The 24,857-nt window shown below is 37.4% G+C and overlaps 1 protein-coding gene across 1 annotated transcript in view; it reads left to right on the top strand.

Moving 5' to 3' along the window:
- The window catches only part of LOC102439183 (alkylated DNA repair protein alkB homolog 8-like), a 37,846-nt gene that overhangs the window by 3,515 nt on the left and 9,474 nt on the right, over positions 1 to 24,857 (top strand). The window contains exons 2-6 of the mRNA XM_023744839.1: positions 3,992 to 4,127; positions 8,091 to 8,328; positions 11,010 to 11,141; positions 11,817 to 11,912; positions 13,494 to 13,598. Coding sequence (XP_023600607.1) covers positions 3,992 to 4,127; positions 8,091 to 8,328; positions 11,010 to 11,141; positions 11,817 to 11,912; positions 13,494 to 13,598 — 707 coding nt within the window. The remainder of the gene's footprint in view (positions 1 to 3,991; positions 4,128 to 8,090; positions 8,329 to 11,009; positions 11,142 to 11,816; positions 11,913 to 13,493; positions 13,599 to 24,857) is intronic.

Genomic DNA, 24,857 nt, shown 5'->3' with positions numbered 1-24,857 from the left:
TGTATGCCAGGCACTCAAGTCTGTGCCCTCAAGTAGATGTCAGCCTTAGGGATGAGTGCAACACGCAAACAGGTAAAATTATGCCACGGTGTGACAACTACAGGATAGAGATGCACACCGAGTATTAGTGAAAACATTAACCATACCCAAAATTCTGAAGAAGAGGTCTAGGAGGTAAGATGGCAGGGTTAGTAAGTTTAATAAGTGTAGGTTTACTCAATAAATCTTCATTAGGTGCTAGATCCTGTTCTTGGTGCTAAGTACTACAAGGTGAAAAATCCAGACAGAATTTCTACTTTCATAGAGCTTACTTTGTAATCAGTCAGAGAAAGAAGATGGAGAATAAACAAATTAATGTGGCCATAAAAATATAGCGTAGGTGTTCAAAGAATTAAAATGGGATGATATGAAAAGTATGGTGTCAGTTTTTTTTTCTAATTTCAAATTTTAAAGAATTTTAATAGGTAATACAATTTCAATAGCCACTAAATTAAAAAGTTACTGCCCTAGCCAGTTTGGCTCAGTGGATAGAGCATCAGCCTGCAGACTGAAGGGTCCCAGGTTTGATTCCAGTCAAAGGCACATGCCCAAGTCAAAGGCTCAAACCCCAATAGGGGGTGTGCAGGAGGCAGCTGATCAATGATTCTCTCTCATCATTAATGTTTCTATCTCTCTCTCTTCCTTTCTTTTCCTCTCTAAAATCAATAAAAATATATGTAAATAAATTAAAAAGTTACAAAAGAGGAAAGCTTCCTTTCATTGCCATGCTGATCTACCCATTTCCCCTTCCTGGAGGCAACCTGTATCACTAATTACTTATATGTCCTAGAGATTTATATGATACCCTGTATTTCTGTGCTATACTTCATAATCAGGCCTCATTTGATAGGAATTTTAGTTCTTTCTAATCTTTGCTAATAATTAAGTTTAATTTATATATAAGCACAGGAACATTTGTTTATAGTGCTTGTTCATTATAGGTATTCTACTAGAGGCCCAGTGCACGAATTTGTGCATGGGTGGGGTCCCTCGGGGTAGCCTTTGGGGATCAGGCCCCAGCTCGCACCCCCAGCTCGCAGCCCACAGCCATGCCTGAACCCGCTGTGGGTTGGATCTGCCCCCTCACCTGCTCCAGCATCCCACCTACAGAGCAATCGATCTGGGAGCTGGGCGGTGGCCCCGCCCCCCACCACCGCCACTGGTTGCTGTCTGCAGGACAATTGCCCAGGGCGATCTGGCCCACGCTCGCTCTCACCCGCCTTGGCCTGGCGCTGCCCACTCACCTGCTCCACCATCCCGCCACAGTCCCACTCTCATCGGGGCCCATCAGGGACGGCAGCGCCTCCACTGCCGCCTGCTGCCAGCGCCACATTGCTGATGCCCACCATGTTCTGCCCCCTGGTGGTCAGCTTATGTCATAGCGAGCAGTCGAACTCCTGGTCTCCTGGTCGAATGACCACCCGAGAGGACAATTTGCATATTAGGCTTTTATTATATAGGATTATTTAAGGAGGGTATGGACATATATACTACTATTACCATTTAGGGCAATGTCCAATTAGATATATTGGGGTTTAACTTACTAGCAGAGCATGTATGATCTCTAAACTTTTGTTATCCTATAGGGAGTGTGTGTAGGCTGAGCATGGTTAGACTTGACTCGCATGGCTTGTGTTCCAGCAAAGTGACCTCACTTCTGTAACATCCCATAACACTCCTGTGACATGGCAAGGAGCATCCAAGCCTTTGTGCAATAGTGGAAATTCCTTGGCCAGGGAAGTGGCCTTGGTAGAAAGGGAGCACCTCCAAACCTCAGCCATTGGTAGCAGCCTGTTCCTTGTTGAGGTGACAGACCTGCTGGGCCAGTCCATTGCCAAGGCACTGGAATGGGGAACAAATGAGCATCCAGAGCTATCTGGCTTTGTTTCTTCACATGTAATAGTAACATTGCATGACTGAGTAAGGAGAAGGGAAAGGGGATGATAGAAATGTGATTATGAGGCTCCATCTGCTGGTGCTGGACTCTTAATGTCAGACTTTGAAAAACATATGCAACATCTTTCTCATTTCTTCCACTGTGCAGTCTTTGCTCATGTGACATACTAAGAAAAAAATTCTCAGCGCATTTATCCCCTGTTCTCCATTGCGAACTGCAAAGATGCCATATAGTTCCTTTGAAGGTCCTCGCCTTTTCTTCTTAAATTATTCTAACCTGGTTCTTCTGAAAATTGACAGTGATTTAATAATAGGCTTATTTAATCCTTGTAACAAAGTTATGAGATAGTGTCAAAGATTAACATAGCCAGACATTGGTGACAGCAGTGAAAACATTTTATTTAGTAACTACGTACTGACAATAGGGCTGTTTTAAAGGGAGGATGGGGTTGGGATAGAACAGGGTGCTCAGTAGTAGAGTCAGACAAGTGAAAATATACAGAAGGTTGGTCAGTGCACATGCATCTAGGCCAGCTTGTTTGCTACTGGCAGTTATCAGGTTTGGATTCTGTCTTGCCACAGAGACTGGGAGACAGACCCTCTCTCTCCTAATGATTACATTTCAAAGGAATGGCTCTCAGAGATACATATTCATTTTGTAAGTCCTTTTTAGTAAATGCTCTAAGAAAGGGAGGTCAGGGGCCTATGGTCAGATGTTGCTAGAGTAAATAGTAAAATGTCCAGGCAGCATTTTGTTTTCTCAGGCATTTATATGGGTCATCCTAGGGACATGGCTTTATGCTGCTAGAAGCCACACTACAGTTTGGTGAAGTTTTTTAGTCCAGGGTTTGGATGGAGTTATGTGCCAAGAATAGGCGCTATTCCTATTTTATATGTGAAGAAACCTAAGCACAGAAGTAAATAATTAACTCACACAGGGTCAGCTTCAGTGGTAGAGCTGAAATTTGAACCTAGAACTTAGACCCCTAAACACTGTCTCATAGCACTGCAGGAGGCGCTGGGAAAACAGACAAAAAATACAATTTAATCCCTGTTTCAAGAGCTCATAGTTCAATGGAAGGGGACAAATATTAGAATAAACCATTATAATTAGTATAATGTTAAAAATATCAATTTAGCTATCATCCCCTTCCTGTCTAATGATGACTCCTAAAACTTTCTAACCTCATTCCCTCTCCTTTTTAAAAAAATTATCTTTATTGTTGAAACCCTCTACTTTTTATTTTTAGAGAGAGGAAGGGAAGAGAGAGAGACAGAGAGAGAGAGAGAGAGAGAGAGAGAGAGACATCGATGTTGCCTCCCACACATGCCCGACCAGGGATTGAACCCACAGTCTGGGTCTGTGCTCTGACTGGAAATGGAACCTGCCACCTTTTGGTATACAGGACAATGCCCCAACCAACTGAGCTGCATTGGCCAGCATGTCCTCTCCTTTTAACACTATATAGCTTACAAGATAGCACTGATGACTTTCTATGTCCCTTTCACATCACATTTCTCTCTTCCCTGCCAGAAAAACTTCTTTCCTGAACTTTGTGTTAATCATTTCCTTGCCTTTATTTGCATTTTGCTATATATATTTCTAAACAATATATGGCTTACTTTTGGATTTTGAACTGTATGTAAATGGAATCATACTGTATATTCTTTAAAATCTTTGTTTTGTTTCTCCTTCTTTTTTCTTTCCTAATATTATGTTTGTGAAATTTGTCTATGGAACATTTTACCTAGAACTTCATAAGTAAAGGGATCCATTACCTATAGTAAAATAGCTTACTTAATAGAGGTAGAGCATTGGGATGTTTTGTAGAATCCCAAGACATGCTATTAGATGTTCTTGCTTCTTTGTTACCTTCTTAAGTATTTCTTTATTGCACCTGTTTATTCTCACTTCTCTTGGTTGGTAAAAGGTCAAGTAAGAATTTAAAAGAATTGTCACATAGAACTATTTATAAACTATAGAATATACGAATAATATCTTTATAACTGTCCCTTTAGGACTCTTAAGTTGACATTTTGTATTTTTTTTTTTCAGTATTGCCATGGATAGCAACCATCAAAGTAATGGCAAACTCGGTAAAACTGAAAAGAAGTTCTTAAGGAAACAGAATAAAGCCAGGCACACTTTGCTGAGACATGAAGGCATTGAAACAGTATCCTATGCCACTCAGGTGACCTAAAACTATTATCATCAGTTGAATGTAAACGTATTGTCATGTTAACGTGCTAGAGTAATATTTGCTAAAAACTGCTCAGAGAAGAGGGCTGTTCTTGTTCAGTCATGTATTACATCTGTATTAAATATACCTGCTAACTTTCTATTTTTGGACATAGCCTTAGTGTAGTTTGAATGTCCATTGATTGTGTTGGTTGAACTAGAGAAAATTGTGGGTATATATTAACTGTACAATTATTTATAGTTTATATAGCATACTTATATTCATTATTATATTTAATTCCCTAAAAATATCCTTATGAAATAGATGAGAAAACGAAGGTTTTGAGTGGTTGTGATATGTCCATTGATATTCTGGTGGCTGAACCTAAAGCTAGATTTTTTGTAGTCTTCTTTCTTTTCTTCCTAACTTCATCTGTATTATAAAGTATTTTGATTATATGTTATAAGACATTTTTTATTTATTAGATTTTATTTACAACACCTTTCATTATCTTATGGCAATAATTATATATATGAGACTGTGAGACTTCCTGGCCTATGAATTAGGAAAACCTTACTTTGACTCTTAGCTTCTCCACTTATTTGGACATGAGCAGCATCCTTTGATCTTAGCTTTCTTCATTTGTAAGGACATAGCATTGCATTATCCCATTGGATTGTTAGATTCTAAAGAGAACATGTACTTTACAGTACTTATTAGTCATTAAAGTACCATATGGATAGGAAGTATTCTTATGATATAAGAGTAGGAAGGAAGCTTAGCATCATTTAACTGAGGGCCAAAGACAAACAATTGAGAAGGTGAAGCTGGGATTAAAATGTAGGTCTCTTGACTCTCAGACCAATACTCTTCCCTTATATCATGAAAATGCTATCTTCTGTGCTGCACAATAGTTTAGGAATGAGTACTCTATTGGGGGAGATTGAAATTTAGCAGGTAAAGACCCTTCCTTAGATTTTGTCACATATTAATAACTTCAGGGAATTTAAATCCAATACCTTTAAAAAGGTTGGGATAGATCATATATTAGGGTTAATATGTCTGCATACACTTTCTGCCAAGAGCCACGGAGGCTGTGCAGCATTTGGAAAATTATACCCTTTTCTCATTTCTTCCCAAGTGTAATTTGCTTTCTTTTCCTTACATGGATCACAAAGAGAAGTGGTAAGAAAAGAAATGGGCTCCCTCTGAAGCATGTTTTTTGCTTGTGTCTATCTTTTCATTCGGATCTCTAGAAGCTTTATTCTTACCTTTGTGTCTTCCAAAGCGCCATCTTATTTAGGCTTGATATTTTTCTCCACAATAATTTGAAGGGAAAGGAATAAAATTATAGAAGGACCTCTAATTATATATTATCTACCCCTGGGAGAACAAATGCTCTTTTCACCAGGTGTTATAAATATGGATGCTTTGTGCAAATCTATAGCCACTGTGAGATTTTTCTAGAGTAGTGATCCTCAAATTGTCAGGATTGAAGATAACTTTAAAAAAATTTTAAATTCTCTACTTCATATCATTGGGAAAATTGCTTAGCTGAATATGATAAATAAAACATTTATTACATTTAATTATATTGTATAACTCACATGTAATAGGAAATAAATTCCTCCCTTCCATCCCCCATTGAACTTAGCATTTTGAGGACCACTAGTATTCTTTAAGTCACACCTCACATCTTCCTCAGTTCCTCAGTGGACCCTGGCCATTTATAAAACCTTTGCAGTTCCTTAGATTTGGGAATATGGAAATGTTTTTGTAACTATGGCTGCATGTAACCAAATTATTTTGATACTTTAAATTATAAACCTTATTGAGTGAGGTCCGGGGCAAGCCATCTAAGGCTAAATTTTATACTGTATTGTTTAGTGTGTTTGTTTATTATGTGAATGTGTGTACTTGCATATTTAAAGTATTGGCTGTCCGCCCTAACCGGTTTGGCTCAGTGGATAAAGTGTCGGCCTGCGGACTAAAGGGTCCCAGGTTCGATTTTGGTCAAGGGCATGTACCTTGGTTGCCGGCACATCCCCAGTAAGGGGTGTGCAGGAGGCAGCTGATCGATGTTTCTCTCTCGTTGATGTTTCTGACTCTCTATCCCTCTCCCTTCCTCTCTGTAAAAAAATCAATAAAATATATATATATTTTTTTAAATATATTTTATTGATTTTTTACAGAGAGGAAGGGAGAGAGATAGAGAGCTAGAAACATCGATCAGTTGCCTCCTGCACATCCCCTCACCGGGGACGTGCCCGCAACCCAGGCACATGCCCCTGACCGGAATCGAACCTGGGACCCTTCAGTCCGCAGCCCGACGCTCTATCCACTGAGCCAAACCGGTTTTGGCAAAAAATCAATAAAATATATTTAAAAAAATAAAGTATTGGCTGTCCCATGAAAGAACAAAGCTTTACCTTTCTTATTATCCAATTTTATAACAATCCTATATAATAAAAGGCTAATAAGGAACGACTGGTCGTTATGATGTGCACTGACCACCAGGGGGCAGATGCTCAATGCAGGAGCTGCCCCCTGGAATCAATGCGCTCCCACGCTGCTCAGCCACATCTGGGCTCACGCAGCTGGGCTCACAGCTGGTGAGCGCAGGGGCAGTGGTGGGAGCCTCTCCTGCCTCCGCTGCAGCGCTAAGGATGTCCGACTCCTGGCTTAGGCCCGCACCCCGAGGGCTCCCGGACTGCAAGAGGGTGCAGGCCAGGCTGAGGGACTCTCCTCCCCCGAGTGTAAGAATTTTATGCACCAGGCCTCTAGTTTTATTATATACTTTTTAAAAACAAGGTTCTAGATAGCCCCATTTTGTGTATATGAAACTAGTACATTATGTTCCAATCTCCAGGTTAGTATAAATCAGACATTGGCAAACTACTGTCCTCTGACTTGTGAGGCAAGAGTGAGTTTTACATTTTTAAAGGTTGTTAAATAAAAATAAGACTATGTGACAGAGACTTGTATGCTGTGGAGCCTAAAATATTTACTCTCTGACCATTTTCAGAAGTTTGCCAATATCTGCTATAAATGATGAAAGTATGCCATCAGTGGTTTACTTTTGTTATGCTATAAAATTTTTAGGAGTCATGAATCATTAAGATCTTAACACCATGTAGGGTGTTTTTTTAAGTACAAAGACTAGAATAATCAGAATTCCTTGAATAAAATTGTGTGCAGGACTGTAAATGACAGAAAGTCAGCATGAACCTTAAAAAGAAAAAAATATTTACAAAAATGAATGAATTACTCAGGCACAGAGGAAAATTTTCCCATTTTATATTTAAGGAATCTGTAATTGGTTTTCTTTGAGTCACTGCCTTCACTTTTAGTTTTTAGTAAACACTGTATGGTGGTGATACCAAAAGTGAATTCTGAAAGCAGATAGAAATAAGTTTGAAACCCAGCTCCTCCTAAACACTACCTTCACCTAATACTGTATTGCTCATCTTCAGTTTCTTACTTGATGAAGGGAGGCTAATATTACCCACTTTATAGAATTGTTGTGAAGATTATGTTAATGAGGATTAAGTAGGTAAAATCATATAGCCAGTGTCTGGCAAAAAGCAAGTATCAGTAACTCCTTGTTCCTTTTCCTTTCTCCCTTTTCTTTCTCTTTCATTGTGTTTAGTTATGTTTATGAACAGTAAAGGTTATATTTTAATTTGTATATAGGTTATTAAGAAATGAATATTTTACTGAAAAGACTTTCAAAATCAATATTATTTACAACATAGGAATACTTTTTAATTCCCAAATACTGTATTTAGTAAATTGATTTACATTGATATTAGAAAACCAAATAACAACTAAAAAAACCCTTTTTTCTTTCATAATTACACCTTTGTAGAAATGTTATTTAAAAATAATCTTATTTTATCTTATTTAAAAAGATATTTTAAAAAGAAACAGGTTGATATCAGTTGTTCGTGTTAACTTTCTTTTTGTTTTTTTAAGATCCTGGTTGTTGCCAATGGTGGTTTGGGTAACGGTGTGAGTAGGAACCAACTGCTTCCGGAATTAGAGAAACTCGGACAGGTGGATGCTCTCTTAATGCCACCTAATAAGCCCTACTCATTTGTAACGTACAAAACTATAGAGGAATCCAAGAAAGCCTATGTTACCCTCAATGGACAAAAAATAGTGGATGATTTAGGACAGAAGATCATTCTGTACTTGAATTTTGTGGAAAAAGGTAGTATCATACAGGTATCTTTTTCAAACTAGTTCTTGCTTTTGTTTGAGTTTACTTTTCACATCGAAGTTGGGATTTTAATTTGTACAGACAATCTGACTTGTTTATAGAGGGACATATTGTAGATATTATGAAAAAACCTTGTTTCTTTTTTTTTACTTTCAATAATTTTTTTCAGTTATGGTTGATGTACAATATTATATTAGTTTCAGGTGTACAACCCAGTGATTAGACATTTATGTAACTTACTAAGTGATCGCCCTAATAAATCTGGTACCCATCTGTCACCATACATAGTTATATGTTTTTATTGATTTTTAGAGAGAGAAGAAGGGAGAGGGATAGAGAGATAGAAACATCCATGAGAGAGAAACATCATCAATTGGTTGCTCCTGCACACCTCCTACTGGGGATTAAGACCCCAACCTGGGCATGTGCCCTGATGGGGAATCGAACCATGACCTCTTGGTTTCTGGGTTGATGCTCAACCCCTGAGCCACACAGGCTGGGCTAGAATATTATTGACTATATTCCCTATGCTGTACTGTACATCCTCATGACTATACTATAATTTGTACATCTTAATTAAGCCCTGTACTTTTTTTACCCATCCCCTCAACCTCCTTTCCATCTGGCAACCATCAAAATGTTCTCTGTATCTAAGAGTCTGTTTCCCTTCTGCTTGTTCATTTAGTTTGTTTTTTAGATTCCACATATAAGTGAAATTATCTGGCATTTGTCTTTCTTTGTCTGACTTATTTCACTCAGGATGATACCTTCTAGGTCCATCCATTGTTGTTGCATAGGGCAAGACATTCTTTTTTATGGCTGTCATATTCTATTGTATATATGCACCACTTCTTTATCCATTAATCTATTGGTGTACACTTATATTGCTTCCTTACCTTGGCTACTGTAAATGCTGCATTGAGTATATGTCTTTTCAATTTAGTGTTTTGGGTTTTTTCAGATAAATACCCAGAAGTGGAATTGCTGGGTCCTTCTTTGTCTCTTGTTATAGCCTTTTTTTAAAGTCTAATTTGTATGGTATAAGTATTACTACCCCAGCTTTTTTTTTGTTTGCTTGTTTCCATTTTCATGAAATTCTTTTTCCATCCCTGTACCTTCAGTCTCTGTGTGTCTTTTGATCTGAAGTGAGTCTCTTGTAGACAGCATATGTAAAGGTCTTGTTTTGTTATCCATTCAGCCTTCATATGTCTTTTAATTAGAGTATGTAATCCATTTGCATTTAAAGTAATTGTTGATAGATATGTATTTATTGCCATTCTATTTTTCATATTTTTAATCCGTTTTTTCTTCTTAAAGAAGACACTTTAACATTTCTTGTAAAAAGGGATTGGTGGTGATGAACTCCTTTAGCTTTTTCTTGTCTGGGAGGCTCTTTATCTGCCTTTTGATTTTAAGTAATAGTTTTACAGGGTAGAGTAATCTTGGTTGTAGGTCCTTGCTTTTCACCACTTTAAATATTTCTTGCCACTGGAGCATGAGCCAAGATAGGTCATTTGTATAAAAAAGCCCCTGGAAAGGGCTTGCATGGGCCTGCATATTTGGTGGGGTAGGGTCTCAGAGAATCTCCAGGGTGGGGCCAACAGTGTTAGCCAGGTTGATGGAGACTCAGATATGGTGCCCATCTACCAGCTCTGTTGGGGGAGGGCTCAGAAAAGGAACAATGGCTTCTGCCAGCACTTCTTACTGAGAGAAAGCTGCCACTCTAGCTTTTTCCCTGATGCCGGACAATTCACTTCCTCCCCATATGTCTGTTGCCTTTTGAGTGCTGTCCCAGCACTGGAACTCAGAGCCAGTGAGTCTGAGTAAGTCTATATGTGGGTCCATGAGAGTAACACCTGGGACTCCAGCAGCCCTCCAATCACTCACCCACAATCCCCACTGGTTTTCACAACCAGAAGTTATGGGCCCTTCTCTTTCTGCCACTGGAAACCTGAGCTGGGGGCCTGGTGTGAAGGTGGGACCTCTCGCTCCTCAGCTCAGGTGGGACCTCGGCAGCCAAGATATCTTCCCAATTTGTGTGTGTGTGTGTGTGTCCATGGATTATGCATATATGCATATAAATTCTTTGGTTAATGACTTCCCATCCCGAGCTCCTTCCCCCCTGACCCCCGTTCCCTCTGAGATTCTCAGTCCCTCCCAGTTTGAACTACCACTGTGGGTGTAGGACCAGCTCATTCCATGACTATGCCCCTCCTACCAGTCTTGATGTAGCTTCTTATTTATATCCTTAGTGGTAGGACTTCTGTTCAGCTAGATTTTGGCAGTTCTGAGTGAGGGTTATTCTGAGGGTTAGTTGTAATTTGATGTGGTTGTAGGAAGATTCAAGTACCACTTTCACCTATGCCTCCATCTTGACTGAAACTGAAAAACATTTTCTTAGTGAGATTTAAAAAATTACTCAATTACATTCAAACGGAATATTTAAGTAAATACTATTCTATTTGCTGTTGGTAATTGCAGTGGATAAAATGTATCATAATTTTTACCTTGATCTTTGTTTTGCCCTTTTAGTATGTTGTGCCTTTTGGCATTCTTATTTCATAAAACAAGGATTGGGAGTTTTTTGAACTGATAAATGGCTATTGGGCAGAGTTATTTGTATATAGAACTTCAAGTTTTGTATGTGACTATTTTAATTTGGTTTTCCACAGCACAGTGGAAAGAGTTGGGGCTTCAAGCCTTACCTCCAGGCCTCAAAGTAGTAGAAGAAATTATTTCTTCTGAGGATGAGAAACTGCTTTTGGAAAGTGTTAACTGGACAGAAGATACAGATAATCCAAATTGTAAGTAAAAACTTTAAAATTTGATTTTTAAAAGTGTCTGCAAAATGCTATGTTACTGATCCTTCTTTTCTTCTCCCCATTTGGCTTATTAAAACTGATGTTTCCTCACAATTACTTAAAGTAGCCTGGATCCAATATTGGGCAAGCCACACTGACAAATCTTAGTAGTATTAATAATAAATAACATTTATATAGCCATTAATTTTAAACTCCAAACTGGTTAATATTGATTAGCCAACATTTGTAGACCTAACATTTGTAAGCCCTTTTACATACATCATCTTATATGATCCTCTCCTCCGTAAGGCAGATTTCCTCTGAGGAATCAGCAGGTCATTGCCATACCATCATCATGTAGTGAGAGCCTTCTGGAGATATTTGCAAATTAGTTACTGTGACTCTTTCCAGATCATTAGCAGTCTTGTGAGTGGCAATGTACATGTTTAGTTAGCTCTGTCAGATTGATTTGAAACTGTTTAAGTGCTTGTTACTACTTTAGACTTAAAAGAACAGCAGATTCGAGGTAGAACGTTGATGTTATTAAAGACAATAACATAGCAGTTAACAAAAGTTACTATTACTAATGTAATCCTTACTCATAATGTTAATTTTGAAATACTTGAAGGAATGAAATTCTTTTTTACCCAAGTAGTTTACTTTATTCTCTTCATACAGTTCAAAAATCTTTAAAACACAGAAGAGTAAAGCATTTTGGTTATGAATTCCACTATGAGAATAACAATGTACATAAAGATAAGCCATTACCTGGAGGTAAGTAATTGTTAGTAAATGTTGATTCAGAAAAAAAAGATTTAATGTATTAGAAGTAAATCATAGTTGAGGGTGTTTCATTTGTCATTTTTAGGTAAACTTTCAAAACAGTTGATTAAACTACATTCTAATTAGCTAAATAGTGCAATTTTGTGTTAAAAAAAACTTCACACAAACAGATAAAGCTAAAGTTTTTCTTGAACACTATCTGTACTTCCATACTTCTTCTTAGAAGTAGTGCCATTAACAGTTTAGAATATAGTATTCCAAACCTTTACTATATGAGTTTATATCCAAATATAAGAGTGTATGTATAGTTGTTAATATGAGTATTATGTTGTTTAATATATTACATGTATTACTCCAACTTGTTCTTGTCCCTTTAGAGATCTTACATAGTTTTTCATTTTTTGAAAGATGATAATAGCTTATTCAGTTAGTTCCCTTTTGATAGACATTTAAGTTCTTTCTAGCTTTTAGCTTTTACAAGTAGTGCTTCAGTGAGAACCTTTGTACATGCCTCTTCATGCAAGAGTTTCTAAAGGGAGATTAGCATATTAGAATTTTGTAAAGTTATGTTTATTTAATAAACAACTATACCATGATTCTTACCAAGTGTGTACCACTCCCCCCTACCCTGACCAACATGTGGTAATTGTAAAATTTTTAACCTTATAATTACTTGATTAGCAGTGAGGTTGGCCATTTGTATTTCTTTTCCTGTGAATTATTTTTCATATCCTTTACCAGTTTTTTCTAATGGTTGTCTAATCTATATATATAAAAGCCTAAGCGACTGTTATGACCGGTTGACCGAACGACTGGTCGACCGGCTGCTATGACGTGCACTGACCACCAGGGGGCAGACGTTCAGTGCAGGAGCTGCTCCCTGGTGGTCAGTGCAATCCCACAGCCAACCTCCCCCAGCCGGCCAACCTCCTATGGTCCCTTCCCCCCCGGCCAGCTGGCCCCAATCATCCCTGATCCCAGCCAGGCTGAGGGACCCTACCTGTGCACAAATTCATGCACCGGGCCTCTAGTTTATTAATAAGAACTTACTATATAATATAGATATTAATCCTTTGATAAAATTCTTTGTTGAATTTAATTTATCTGTATTTATATGACTTTGGTCCTATTTAAGGGTTTCTTCCAGTGAAAGTAAGTTAGTTTGACTTTTAAAAGTGTGTGGTTTTTTTTTTTAAAGAAAAATAATGTAAAATAATTAGATTTAAAATAAATTGAAAAATTTTAAATTAAAGGAAAGTGATCAGGTTAATTTCCAGTATAGAATATAGCAATTTATAATTTTATTGCTATTTTGCAAAAAACAAAATTGTGGTTAACAAAAATTGTTATTTTTTTGTTTAATTTGATAAAATCAATAATAACTTTAAAAGATTCTTAGGAAGGTTTTTCTTTATATTTTGCTTTGCTTGTGTGTTTATTGTTATATTTTCATCTGACTACTAAATTAAAAGCTGTATGGTTTTTTATCACAGTGACTATGTTTTTATTCTTGGACAAAACATGCAAAGTAAATACTGTGATATATTTCACCTTTATAAAAAATTACCTCAGGTCTTCCTGACATTTGTGATAGCATGTTGGAGAAATGGTTGAAAGAAGGCTTCATTAGACACAAACCTGATCAGTTGACTGTGAACCAGTATGAACCTGGGCATGGTGAGTATTTCTTCTTTAAAAATTACAGTCAAATTTTATAACTAAGTAGATTATGAAACACAATGATCAAATATATCATTTTTTGATATCAGGAATATCACACTCTTATAGTAACTGCTTATGTTTTGCTGCGTTGACTTTAATCCCTTGCAAATCTACGTCACTCTCTTGAGACACTTGCATCTCAAAGTGTAAACTGACACAAATTACTATTCGTGACTCTTTTTTGTTCCCCTCTCAATATTTTATTTAGAGATGGAGAAGATTGTATTAAAAACAGGAGACATGTATAATGGAAGAAACCAAATAATTTATAAATACAGGCACATGTTGTTTTATTGTGCTTCGTTTTAGTGCATTGCACATTACAAATGTTGTACTTTTTACACATTTGTTTTTGTTTTTTGGGTTTTTAAAAAATCTACATTTTTATTGATTTCAGAGAGGAAGCGGGGGGAGAGAGGGAGAGAGGGAGAGGGGGGCAGAGAGAGAGAGAGAGAAACGTCGGTGATGAGAGAGAATCATTGATGGGCTGCCTCCTGCATGTTCCCCACAGGTGATTGAGCCCTAAACACGGATGTGTGTCCTGACCAAGAATTGAACCTTGACCTCCTGGTTCATAGGTAAACGTTCAACCACTGAGCCATGCCAGTTGGGCTTGTTTTTTGGATTTTTAAACTTTATTGTGCACATATATTCTAAAAAGTACTAACTTTTTTCTAAAGGTGGAATTTAGATTGGACATTTTTGTTATCATAAACACTGTGTAGACTTTTACATAGTTATGGAAAATTTTATAAAATAAATTCCTAGAAGCAGAATTGCCATGGCAAAATTGCGCATATTAAATTTCAATAGATAGTATGAAATTTTCCCCCACCGGCCAAAAGATTATGACTCACTCTATTGTGATACTCACTTTATTGTGCTGGTCTGGAATTGAGCTGTGCCTCTACAAAGAAGAAGGCTAATTGGTTGGATGATCTTATTCTTTTTTCTCTGTTGAGAGTATAGAAGACAATTCTAGGATGACATGTTATGGAAAAATCTTTAGGTTATTGATTTTTTTACACTTGTTAGCAGCATCTCCATCTGATATTTGTAGTAATTGAATGATCTTGAAAGTGTTATTAATGGCAAGCGTTCTGGATTGTTTTTCCTGCATTTATCACCATGTATTATGATGGCCTATTTACCAGTCAGTCTTAACATTGATCTGTAAGCTCCTTGGGAACAGGAACTGTCTTATTTACTTTGTATACTCTCACCATGTAGCAGAGTTCCTTTCACTTAAGAGATGCTCAGGTAACATAGATTGAGAGATTGGTGGGGGAAACCATATCTTAATTATTCATATACTTAGCCTTCACATCTGGTTATTGTTTGTTTTTGGGAATCCAGTGTTTAAGGGGAAACATGACTTTGTTATTTATCTTTCAAATCTTCTTCTTGGGCTGGGGTTGAGTAAATGTCCTAATTAAGCAGTGATTTTCAAGTCTTGATTTTAGAATCAAGTCTCAATAGCACTTGAACATGAAGTTGAGAGATTTTTAGTGTAGATTTAGTTTAATTTTATTTAGTCACATTGACCTTAAATGTTTCCTTTTAACTAAAATGATAGTATATTTCTGATAATCGGACAATATTTTCACCATAATAGTGTGAAGCTATATTTAGAGTTGTCTTGAATCTATTGAAAGGGAAAATGAAGTAACGTGTTTTCCTACCCTCCATCTCAGGAATTCCTGCTCATATTGACACACATTCTGCATTTGAGGATGAGATCATTTCTCTCAGTTTGGGGTCAGAGGTAAATATTTAGACATTTTTATTAGCTATCAACAAATGTCTTACCTTATACAATGCCCTTTTCATAGGATTTCCCACATTTGTTAATTCAAATGAATTAAGATTTTTTAAAATGGTAAGTATAGGCACCATTAGCACTTTTATTTCTTGCAGAATGTGAAATTATTACAGCTTCTTTTAGATGTTGAAAGTTTTATCTATAAGCTCATTAAATGCCAGGAAAAGCCCTGTAATTTAATTTTTTTACACATTTATTTTTTTTATTTTTATATTTTCAAAATTTATTTTTATTAATTGAATTTATTGGGGTGACATTGGTTCATAAAACTATAGAGGTTTCACATGTACAATACGATATCACTGTGTAGCCTCTGGCTTCTACAATAAAGACACATTCTTATACACCCCTCCCCCCCCAAAAAAAGAAAATCATCTGCATACTGCATTGTGCACTAATCGTCCAAAGTAAAGTCTCTTTCTGTCTCCATAAATCCCTACTTTGCCCACTTCCGCCTATCCCACCTCTAATATTTTACTTGTATTTTATTTATTTATTTATTTTTAAAATATGTTTTTTATTGATTTTAGAGAGGAAGGGAGAGATGGAAACATCAATGATGAGAGAGAATCATTATCAGCTGCCTCCTGCATGACCCTCCACTGGGGATCAAGTCTGAAACCTGGGCATGTGCCCTGACCAGGAATTGAACCGTGACCTCCTGGTTCATAGGTTGTTGCTCAATCACTGAGCCGCACTGGGTCTGGCACATTTTACTTTGGTTTTTATTATTTAAAAATTTTTTAAAAAATATATTTTTATTGTTTTTGGAGAGGAAGGGAGAGGGAGAGAGAAAGATGGAAACACCAATGATGAGAGAGAATCATTAATCGGCTGCTTTACCCGGGCATATGCCTTTGACCGGAATTGAACCCTTCAGGCCACAGGCTGACACTCTTATCTACTGAGGCAAACCGGCTGGGGCACACATTTTCCTTTTAAAAGTTAAATAAAATCTAGACTTCCCTTTGTGCAGTAATTTACTGGAGCAGCATTGCCATCTAGTGGCTAAAGATAATAGCTGCAGGCTATAGAAAAAGGAAACAACTAAAATGTGCATGTCTGGAATTTTGATAAACTTTTTCACATATATTACCTGATTGAGTCCCTTCAAAAACTTTGAGTAGTACAGGGAAATGTCTATTTTTACATACGAAGAGTAAGCTATTCATGTTTATTCATTGACTTGTTTCTATAGCTGCACTTTACTTGAACTGCTAAAGAAGCTCTAAAAAGCAAAAATGAACAAAACTCATAGACAGATAACAGAATGGTGATTAACAGGGAAAGGGGGTGGAGGGAGGTAGAAGAGGATAAAGGGGAGATAAATGGTGATGGACTTGCCTTGGATTAGAGAACGCACAATACAACATATAGATGATGTATTATAGAATTGTACATCTGAAACCTATATAATTTTATTAACTAATGTCACCCCAATAAAACAAATAAAAAAAGACACTATCAAAAACATGATTTAAAATGATCTATGCAAGCTGCATATACAGTTTTAGATAGAAATCAGAATTTTAAATCTAGAAGAATCCAATATGAGATCTTCTAATCTAACTAGAATTGCTTCAAAATGTGATTTTGTTCCTAGGGGCGAATACTACTTCATTATATTTTTTTGTATTTGTGTAGTTTCCACCACTAGGCCTTCAGTGCTTTGGCTTTTAACCTTTGCTGAGCTTGTGCGATCATATTGATAATGTGACTAAAGAGTAGTATTATTTGTTCAATAAGACAAAACTATCTTATTAATTACATGTGTGAATTCTTAGTAAGTGCTTTCAAAAATCATGTGAATGGGAAGGAAAAAGAAAGAGCTCTTCTCTGTCTGGTTTATTTGCATTTTACCTCTTGTTCTAGTTTGTAGCTTTAAGGGGCCAGTAAAAAAAAATCTTTGTTTTTTCTTCTCAAGAAATTAGAAAAAGATAAATGGAGGTCAGAGTGTCAGCTACCTCCATTAAACATGAAAGAGCATGGCTTTAGATCTGTTGCCAAGTGGACTTGTTCATAGCTCACCAATGACATAGGCAGGCAATGGGAGATTTCGCTCATAGAGTCAGAGGCTGCCCCTACCACGTAGGACATGAGGGAGCATATAGGGGCTTCTGCAAACCAGCTGGATCTGAAAAGAAAGAGGAAAGGGCTCAGCCAAGCCAGTTTGGCCTAAGGGTGACCAATCAGCGAAGGCACGTCTTCCCTTCTGGAAGGAGTGGGGAAAAGTGAAATGCTCTTCCTATCTATACTTTCACTCCTAGGGAAATTCTCTCCCCTTCTAGGAAAATATGAGGAAGGGGAACTATGGGTTCCTCCCCTACCCTACAAGGTCATTATGTAGTTTTTAATTAAAAGTTGTAAAGAAGAGAAAACTTACCCTCTAGTTCAGTGATGGCAAACCTATGACACGCGTGTCAGAGGTGACACGCAAACTCATTTTTTTGGTTGATTTTTCTTTGTTAAATGGCATTTAAATATATAAAATAAATATCAAAAATATAAGTCTTTATTTTACTATGGTTGCAAATATCAAAAAATTTCTATATGTGACACGGCACCAGAGTTAAGTTAGGGTTTTTCAAAATGCTAACACGCTGAGCTCAAAAGGTTCGCCATCACTGCTCTAGTTGCACTGAAAATCTGCGGTAATTGTGATCTCCATTTGGTGTCTCTAGAGTCATAGAATTTCTAGCTGCCAATTTGAATTATGGAGTTTTTTGGTTAAAGCCATCATTGTAATAGCAGGAAAGCATGCATTCTATAAGTTATGACAAGAACAGTAGATTTTCTTATAAAAGAGAGCTGTTGGCCCAAGAACCAAGATGGTGGCATAAGTAAATGCTGATACTGATACTCACTGCCACCCACAGCCACTTTAAAATTACAACTAAAATACAGAGCATCCATCATCAGAACCACCTGAAATCTGGCTGAATAGAAGTCCTACAACTAGAGAAGTAAAAAAAAAGTACATTGAGACTGGTAGGAGGGGTGGAGGTGTGGAACAGGCTGGTCTAACACCCACGTGTGGTGTGATTTTAATTGGGAGGAGTATCTCTGCTGTGAAGGCCTCCCGTCTAAGGCAAGGGGGTCCCAACTCCACACTAGACCCTCCCTCAGTCCAGTTTTTTATAACTTCAGGCTGTAAAAACCAGTCATTCCTAAAATCTCTCAAACAAGCAGAGCTGGAGTCAGCATGCCTCATACCTGTCAGTAAGAGGCCCAAGACCTGGCACTAGCTACAGCTAGCCTTGCTTCACAGCTTGGCCTTGCCTGGGCACTTCCAAGCCCAAAACAAACAGCAGCCATCTGCAGATCTCTCTGTAGTTCCTGCCGGATGGCTGTATGCAGTGGCTGACTTTGCACCTCCTGGGAGGCCCCAGAGCCAGTGCACCCAGTGAACAGCTTCAGACCATACAAGATTACAACTCTACACATCCTCAAGCAACACACTCAAGGGGCAGATTCAGTGAGCACCAAAACCCCACTGAAGCAAGTCCTGCTCCACATGGGTGTCTCCCGCACAGCAGCTCTCCCACTGTAGTTGCAGCTGGTCCTCACAGCCACTTGGCCTGGAGGTCAATTCCTCCCAGTGACACCAACAGCAATCAAGGCTCAGCTACAACAAGACTGTGCACACAGCCCACAGAGGGGTGTACCTAAAGTGTCTAGCTCAGGTGACTGGGGAGGCTAAGTCACTGGGCCCTACAGGACACCTACTATACGAGGCCACTCTACCAATTCCAGGAAACATAGCAGCTCTACTTAATACATAGAAACAAACACAGGGAAGCAGCCAAAATGTGAAAGAACATGTCAAGAAAGAACAGAAGAAATCTCCAGAAAAAGACCTAAATGAAATGAAAGCAAGCAAACTACTGGATACAGAGTTCAAAACAATGGTTATAAGGCTGTTCAAGGATCTTAATGAGAGTTTCAAGGGATTTAGTGAGATTTTCAAGGATCTTAGTGAACATTTCAAAGACATGAAAAAGGTTCAGTCAGAAATGAAGGATATACTAACTGAAATGAAGAATAATTTATAGGGAATCAACAGTAGAGTAGAGGATGCCATGAATCAATGATTTGGAATATGAGGAAGCAAAAGAAACCCAATTAGAAGAGCCAAAAGAAAAAAGAATCTAAAAAATGAAGATAATATAAGGAGCCTGTGTTACAACTTCAAGCATACCAACACTCACATCATGAGGGTGCCTAAAAGAGAAGACAGAGAGCAAGATATTGAAAAGCTATTTGAAAAAATAATGACAGTAAACTTCCCTTACCTGGTGAAAGAAATAGATTTATAAGTCCAGGAATCACAGAGAGTCCCAAACAAGAGGAACCCAAAGAGGCCCACACCAAGATTGAAATGCCAAGGGTTAAAGACAAAGAGAGAATCTTTAAGAGAAGCAAGAGGAAAGCAATTACTTACCTACCAGGGAGCGCCCATGTGACTGTCAGCTGATTTCTCAATAGAAACTTTGGAGGCCAGAAAGGAGTGGCAAGAAATACTGAAAGTGATGAATAATAAGGACCTACAACCAAGATTACCCAGCAAAGCTATCATTTAGAATGGAAGGTCAGATAAAGAGCTTTACAGAAAAGAGAAAGCTAAAGGAGTTCATCACCACTAAACCAGTATTACATGAAATGTTGAAGGGTATTCTTTTTTTAAAAAATTTTTAAAATTCTTTATTGATTAAAGTGTTCCATATGTCTCCTTTTCCCCCCATTGACCTCTCCCTGGCCACTCCCACCCCCCAGCACATGCCCTCACTCCCCTAGTGTCTGTGTCCATTGGCAATGCTTATATGCACGCATACAAGTCCTTTGGTTGATATGTTATCCCCCACACTCCCCTGCCTTCCCTCTGAAGTTTGACAGTCAGTTCAATGCTTCTCTGTCTCTGGATCTATTTTTGTTCATCAGTTTATGTTGTTTCCTATATTTCATAAGTGAATAAGATCATGTGGTATTTATCTTTCTCCGACTGGCTTATTTCACTTAGTGTAATGCTTCCAGGTCCATCCATGCTGTTGCAAATGGTAAGAGTTCCTTCTTTTTTACAGCAGCATAGTATTCCATTGTGTAGGTGTACCACAGTTTTTTAATCCATTCATCTGCTGGTGGGCACTTGGGTTGTTTCCAAATCTTAGCTATTGTAAATTGTGCTGCTATGAACATATCCTTTCTGATTGGTGTTTCTCATTTCTTGGGATATATTCCTAGAAGTGGGATTACTGGGTCAAATAGGAAGGGTATTCTTTAAGAAGAGGAAAAATAAAAAGAAAGAGGAGGAAGAAGGAGGAAGATGAGGATAAAAAATATGAACAATAGATTTGTATCTATCAATAATTGTATCTAAAAATCAAAATAAATGAACAAGGAATCTAATGATCAAAATAAACTAATAAATAAAATAGAACTAGAGGCATGGAAATGGAACAGACTGACGTATCTGAGAGGAAAGGGGGGAAGGGGTGGGAAGATATTAACCAAAGATCTTATATGCATGTGTGCATTACCTATGGAAACAGAGAATAGGGTGGTGAAGGCCTGGGGTGGGGCAGGAACCTGTTGGAGGAGGGACATCTGTAATACTCTCAACAATAAAGTTAAAAAAAAAAGCACACAACTTTCCAAACAACAAAAAATACCAAAACAAAATAAGATTGCAATACACTAGACCAGCAATTTTAAACCAGTGTGCCACAAGAATTTTTAAAACATGCAATACCTGTCTACTGTATTTAGCTGAGGCACTGATATCTTTTCCATTAGATTGCCAAATTTAAAAAAAAAATGACAACAAAAATAAAATAAAAGAGCTTTTAAGTGGAAGTGAATCTTTTTCAATTTTGAAAAAATATTTACTAAACATTTAAATTTATTATACTATTTAAGATAGTCTGTTATATTTAGGACCCTTTATTCCATCTGTAAAGTGGCATTAATAATACCTCTTGCCTGGCTGAAGGCTTGTGATGGGAATAAAATGAGTGAATGAATGTCAAAATGCTTTTCAAAGTCAGAGCAATCCTTACACGTAAAGGCTTATTAGGTCTGCTCTTGGGCTCCTTACCTGAAGGCTTCACTTCTGTAGCCAAGGGACGCTCATGTTCCCATCGCTGTGAAACTGGATGTCAGAGAGTCACCGAAAGGTGGCCGTCATCTTTCCTTCTTGCATTTACCCACTGTTGCAGCTTGTGCTGTTCTGATTGGTTCTGATGCTGTGTAATTACTTTCTCTCCTAGCTTCTTGCCCCACATCTAGCATCTGGGTCTCATACTTTCATCCCCTTTTCTTTATTTTCTCATCCTTGACCCCCTTAATTGTTTTAAGAAATTTACAACAGTATCTACTCCGGCTTCCAATTCATTGTAATCATTTTTCAGTGACATCATTGTTTTGTTTTGTTATTAGTGTTGGTTTTGGTGTGTTTTTTAATCCATGGCTGAAATCCTTGAGGTTATGTTTATTTTCTTTCTTACTTTTCCAGCAAAATTTCTAAGATCTTCTAACTCTTAAATGCTCTGATATATGGTGTGTCTAGGTGGTATTCTTAACTTTTAGATAAATATTACTTGAATGCCTTACCTTTTTAACTACTTGAGCATATTCTTCTTAATACAGTTATAGTTCATCTAAAATATGCTGTACATTTGATTTTCAAGATTATTAGTTTTCCTGTACAACTAGATTGTAATCTTCTATAATGCTTTTGTACCTCCAAAAGTATTACCAATACATGCATGTACGTTATATGGTATGTATATATTAGGATGCTTTTACCTGCAATAACAGCAAAAAATCCAAGTAAAGTGATTATACTACAAAAACAAGTTAATATCTAAAACATATAACAAGATGTTTTAGAGAAGGCTAGTTCCAAAGTTTCAATTTGTTGGCTTAAATAAATGATTTAATCAAGGAACCAGGTTCTTTCCCTCTCAAATGCTCACTGCTTCCCTACTTAAGGACTAGCATAGGGAAATATCCAACCAGGGATAGGATGCGTCAGGATGTGAGAGAATAATGTACATCCTGTGAAGTCTGGTGGGCTTTTGCTGTTCAGTACTCCATCTCCGATAGGTCTGTTCTGCTGTAAAATGCAGCCTACCTTGCTTGCACATGCATGTCTAGAGATACACCCTTGACATAAACCTCCTTGTGATGGTGAGCTAGTAATGTTATTGGACAAATAATTAGTTCAGCAAGTACCATAAGACTTGGTCAGCTAAGGATGAAATGACTACTTAATGTGCATCTACTTAAAACCAGAAACAAACTTATTGTACATAAGGAAAAACTTCTTTTGATTAAGTCTTATCTGGAAAAATGAATCTAAAAATTATGAAGATAGTTTAGATTTTTAAAAATTTAACAACATTTAGATTATATTTCAAATATGCATTAATTTTTTGAACAGAGAATGAGTCATATACCTTTGTTTTAGTATTGTTTTTCTGATAAAATATAAGTTAACTTTTATGACTTAATTATAAAGAGCCTTTCCCCCACAAAAAAAAATATTATAGTCTTTATCAGTTTTTCCAAAGTTTCTTTTAATCCTTTAATAATCCAAATTATTTCATTTTGAAGCACCGATAGTATATTATTGTTTTCTTTTCTTCAGTTATAAAAGCCCTGGCTCTGCCACATCTTCAGATGTTAAGTGCTTTAGTGACATCCCTTTCATCAAGTTCAGGAAGTCTTCTCTCTTTTACAAGAATTGTGATTTCAATTTATTATTATTATTATTTTTTGTATTTGCATTGCATTGGCTAATACTTATAGCATCAAGGTTCACCGAAAGACTGACCAAAAGAGTTACCATAATGGGTAGAAATAGCTGGTGGTATTGAACAGAGAAATATTTGGGCAAGCACTAATTTTGTAAGTTGGTTCATCAATGAATATTTCTTATGACTTTTGCTACTGAGTGGCCAGGGTAATTGGGTATTTTGCTAATGAAGACTCTTGTCTATTGAATACCTACTAGAGGGCTACATCTTTCATTATATTACCTGTTCTCTCTCCAGTCTCATGCCAATAGTTATTGAGTCCTGCTTGACCTCCTGAAATAGAGTATTGAATAAAAGTTCTTTGTGAAATTTCTTGAGCTACCCAGTTTCTCTACTGCCAGCTGAATGGTTTTATAACTTCTTTGGGCTTTTTTGAGCCTGATCTCTGTGTAGTTTACTCCAGAGATGTTCGGATGCTCATCACTCCTATTTGTCAGGAATGACTCACAAAGTATTTCTTATTTATTTATTTGTTTAATTTTTTTATTAATCCTCATCCGAGGATATTTTTTCATTGAATTTTAGAGAAAGTGGAAGGGAGAGGGAGAGACAGAGAGAAACATCGATGTGAGAGAGACACATCAATTGGTTGCCTCCTGCATGCATCCTGACCAGGGCTGCAGAAACTGCAACCAAGGTATGTGCCCTTGACCGGAATTGAACCCGGGACCTGTCAGTCTGTGAGCTGATGCTCTATCCACTGTGCCAAACCGGCTAGGGCAGAGTACTTCTCTTTTAGGAGTTTATTGCTTTAACAGACAAATGTTTCATTATTTTCTGATATTCAGCACACACTGGGGGGAAAAGCTATTTTATTTATAGAGCTTAAAACAACAAATATAGTCTGGACCCTGGACATACTGACTGCATCTCTAACCTCAGATTCAGCCCTCAAATTTTCATATAAGCAATACAGTATTTTACAGCCTCTGAAGCCAAGTAACTTTTCCTTCTCATTTTTATCTTGACTCCAGGCCCCAGACTTTAATCTTATCTGATAGTCCTTGGAATATTATTATTTCTGAAATTCTGTCAAATGGATTGTCTTTGCTGTATAGCTTCGATCTCCCTTCTCTATCCTTTATAGCTTATTTGTGATCATTCCTAACATCTCAGTAGAGCCCTTACCATTAAAAGGATAATGAGCCGTAAACGGTTTGGCTCAGTGGATAGAGCGTCGGCCTGCGGACTGAAAGGTCCCAGGTTCGATTCCGGTCAAGGGCAGGTACCTTGGTTGCGGGCACATCCCCAGTAGGGGGTGTGCAGGAGGCAGCTGATCGATGTTTCTCTCTCATCGATATTTCTAACTCTCTATCCTTCTTCCTTCCTCTCTGTCAAAAATCAATAAAATATATTTTTAAAAAAATGTTTTAAAAAAAAGGATAATGATCTGCCCCTCTAGTGGGAGTATATTTCTTTTGCATTTGTGTGCGTGCGTATGTGAGAGTCTGTTTTTGTACGTGCCTATGTATTTTGATGTTTATGTCGACGGGGGAGGGCAGGGGGGGTAGCTGGGATTGGGATGTTTTTTTTTTTTTATGGGACACTTAGTTGTATCATAATACAATCAACACGGCA

This window comes from Myotis lucifugus, unplaced genomic scaffold (assembly GCF_000147115.1).
Source record: "Myotis lucifugus unplaced genomic scaffold, Myoluc2.0 scaffold_491, whole genome shotgun sequence".
Classification (NCBI taxonomy): domain Eukaryota; kingdom Metazoa; phylum Chordata; class Mammalia; order Chiroptera; family Vespertilionidae; genus Myotis; species Myotis lucifugus.
The sequence above is the reverse complement of the archived record's forward strand: the minus strand, read 5'-3'. Positions and strand labels throughout refer to the sequence as shown.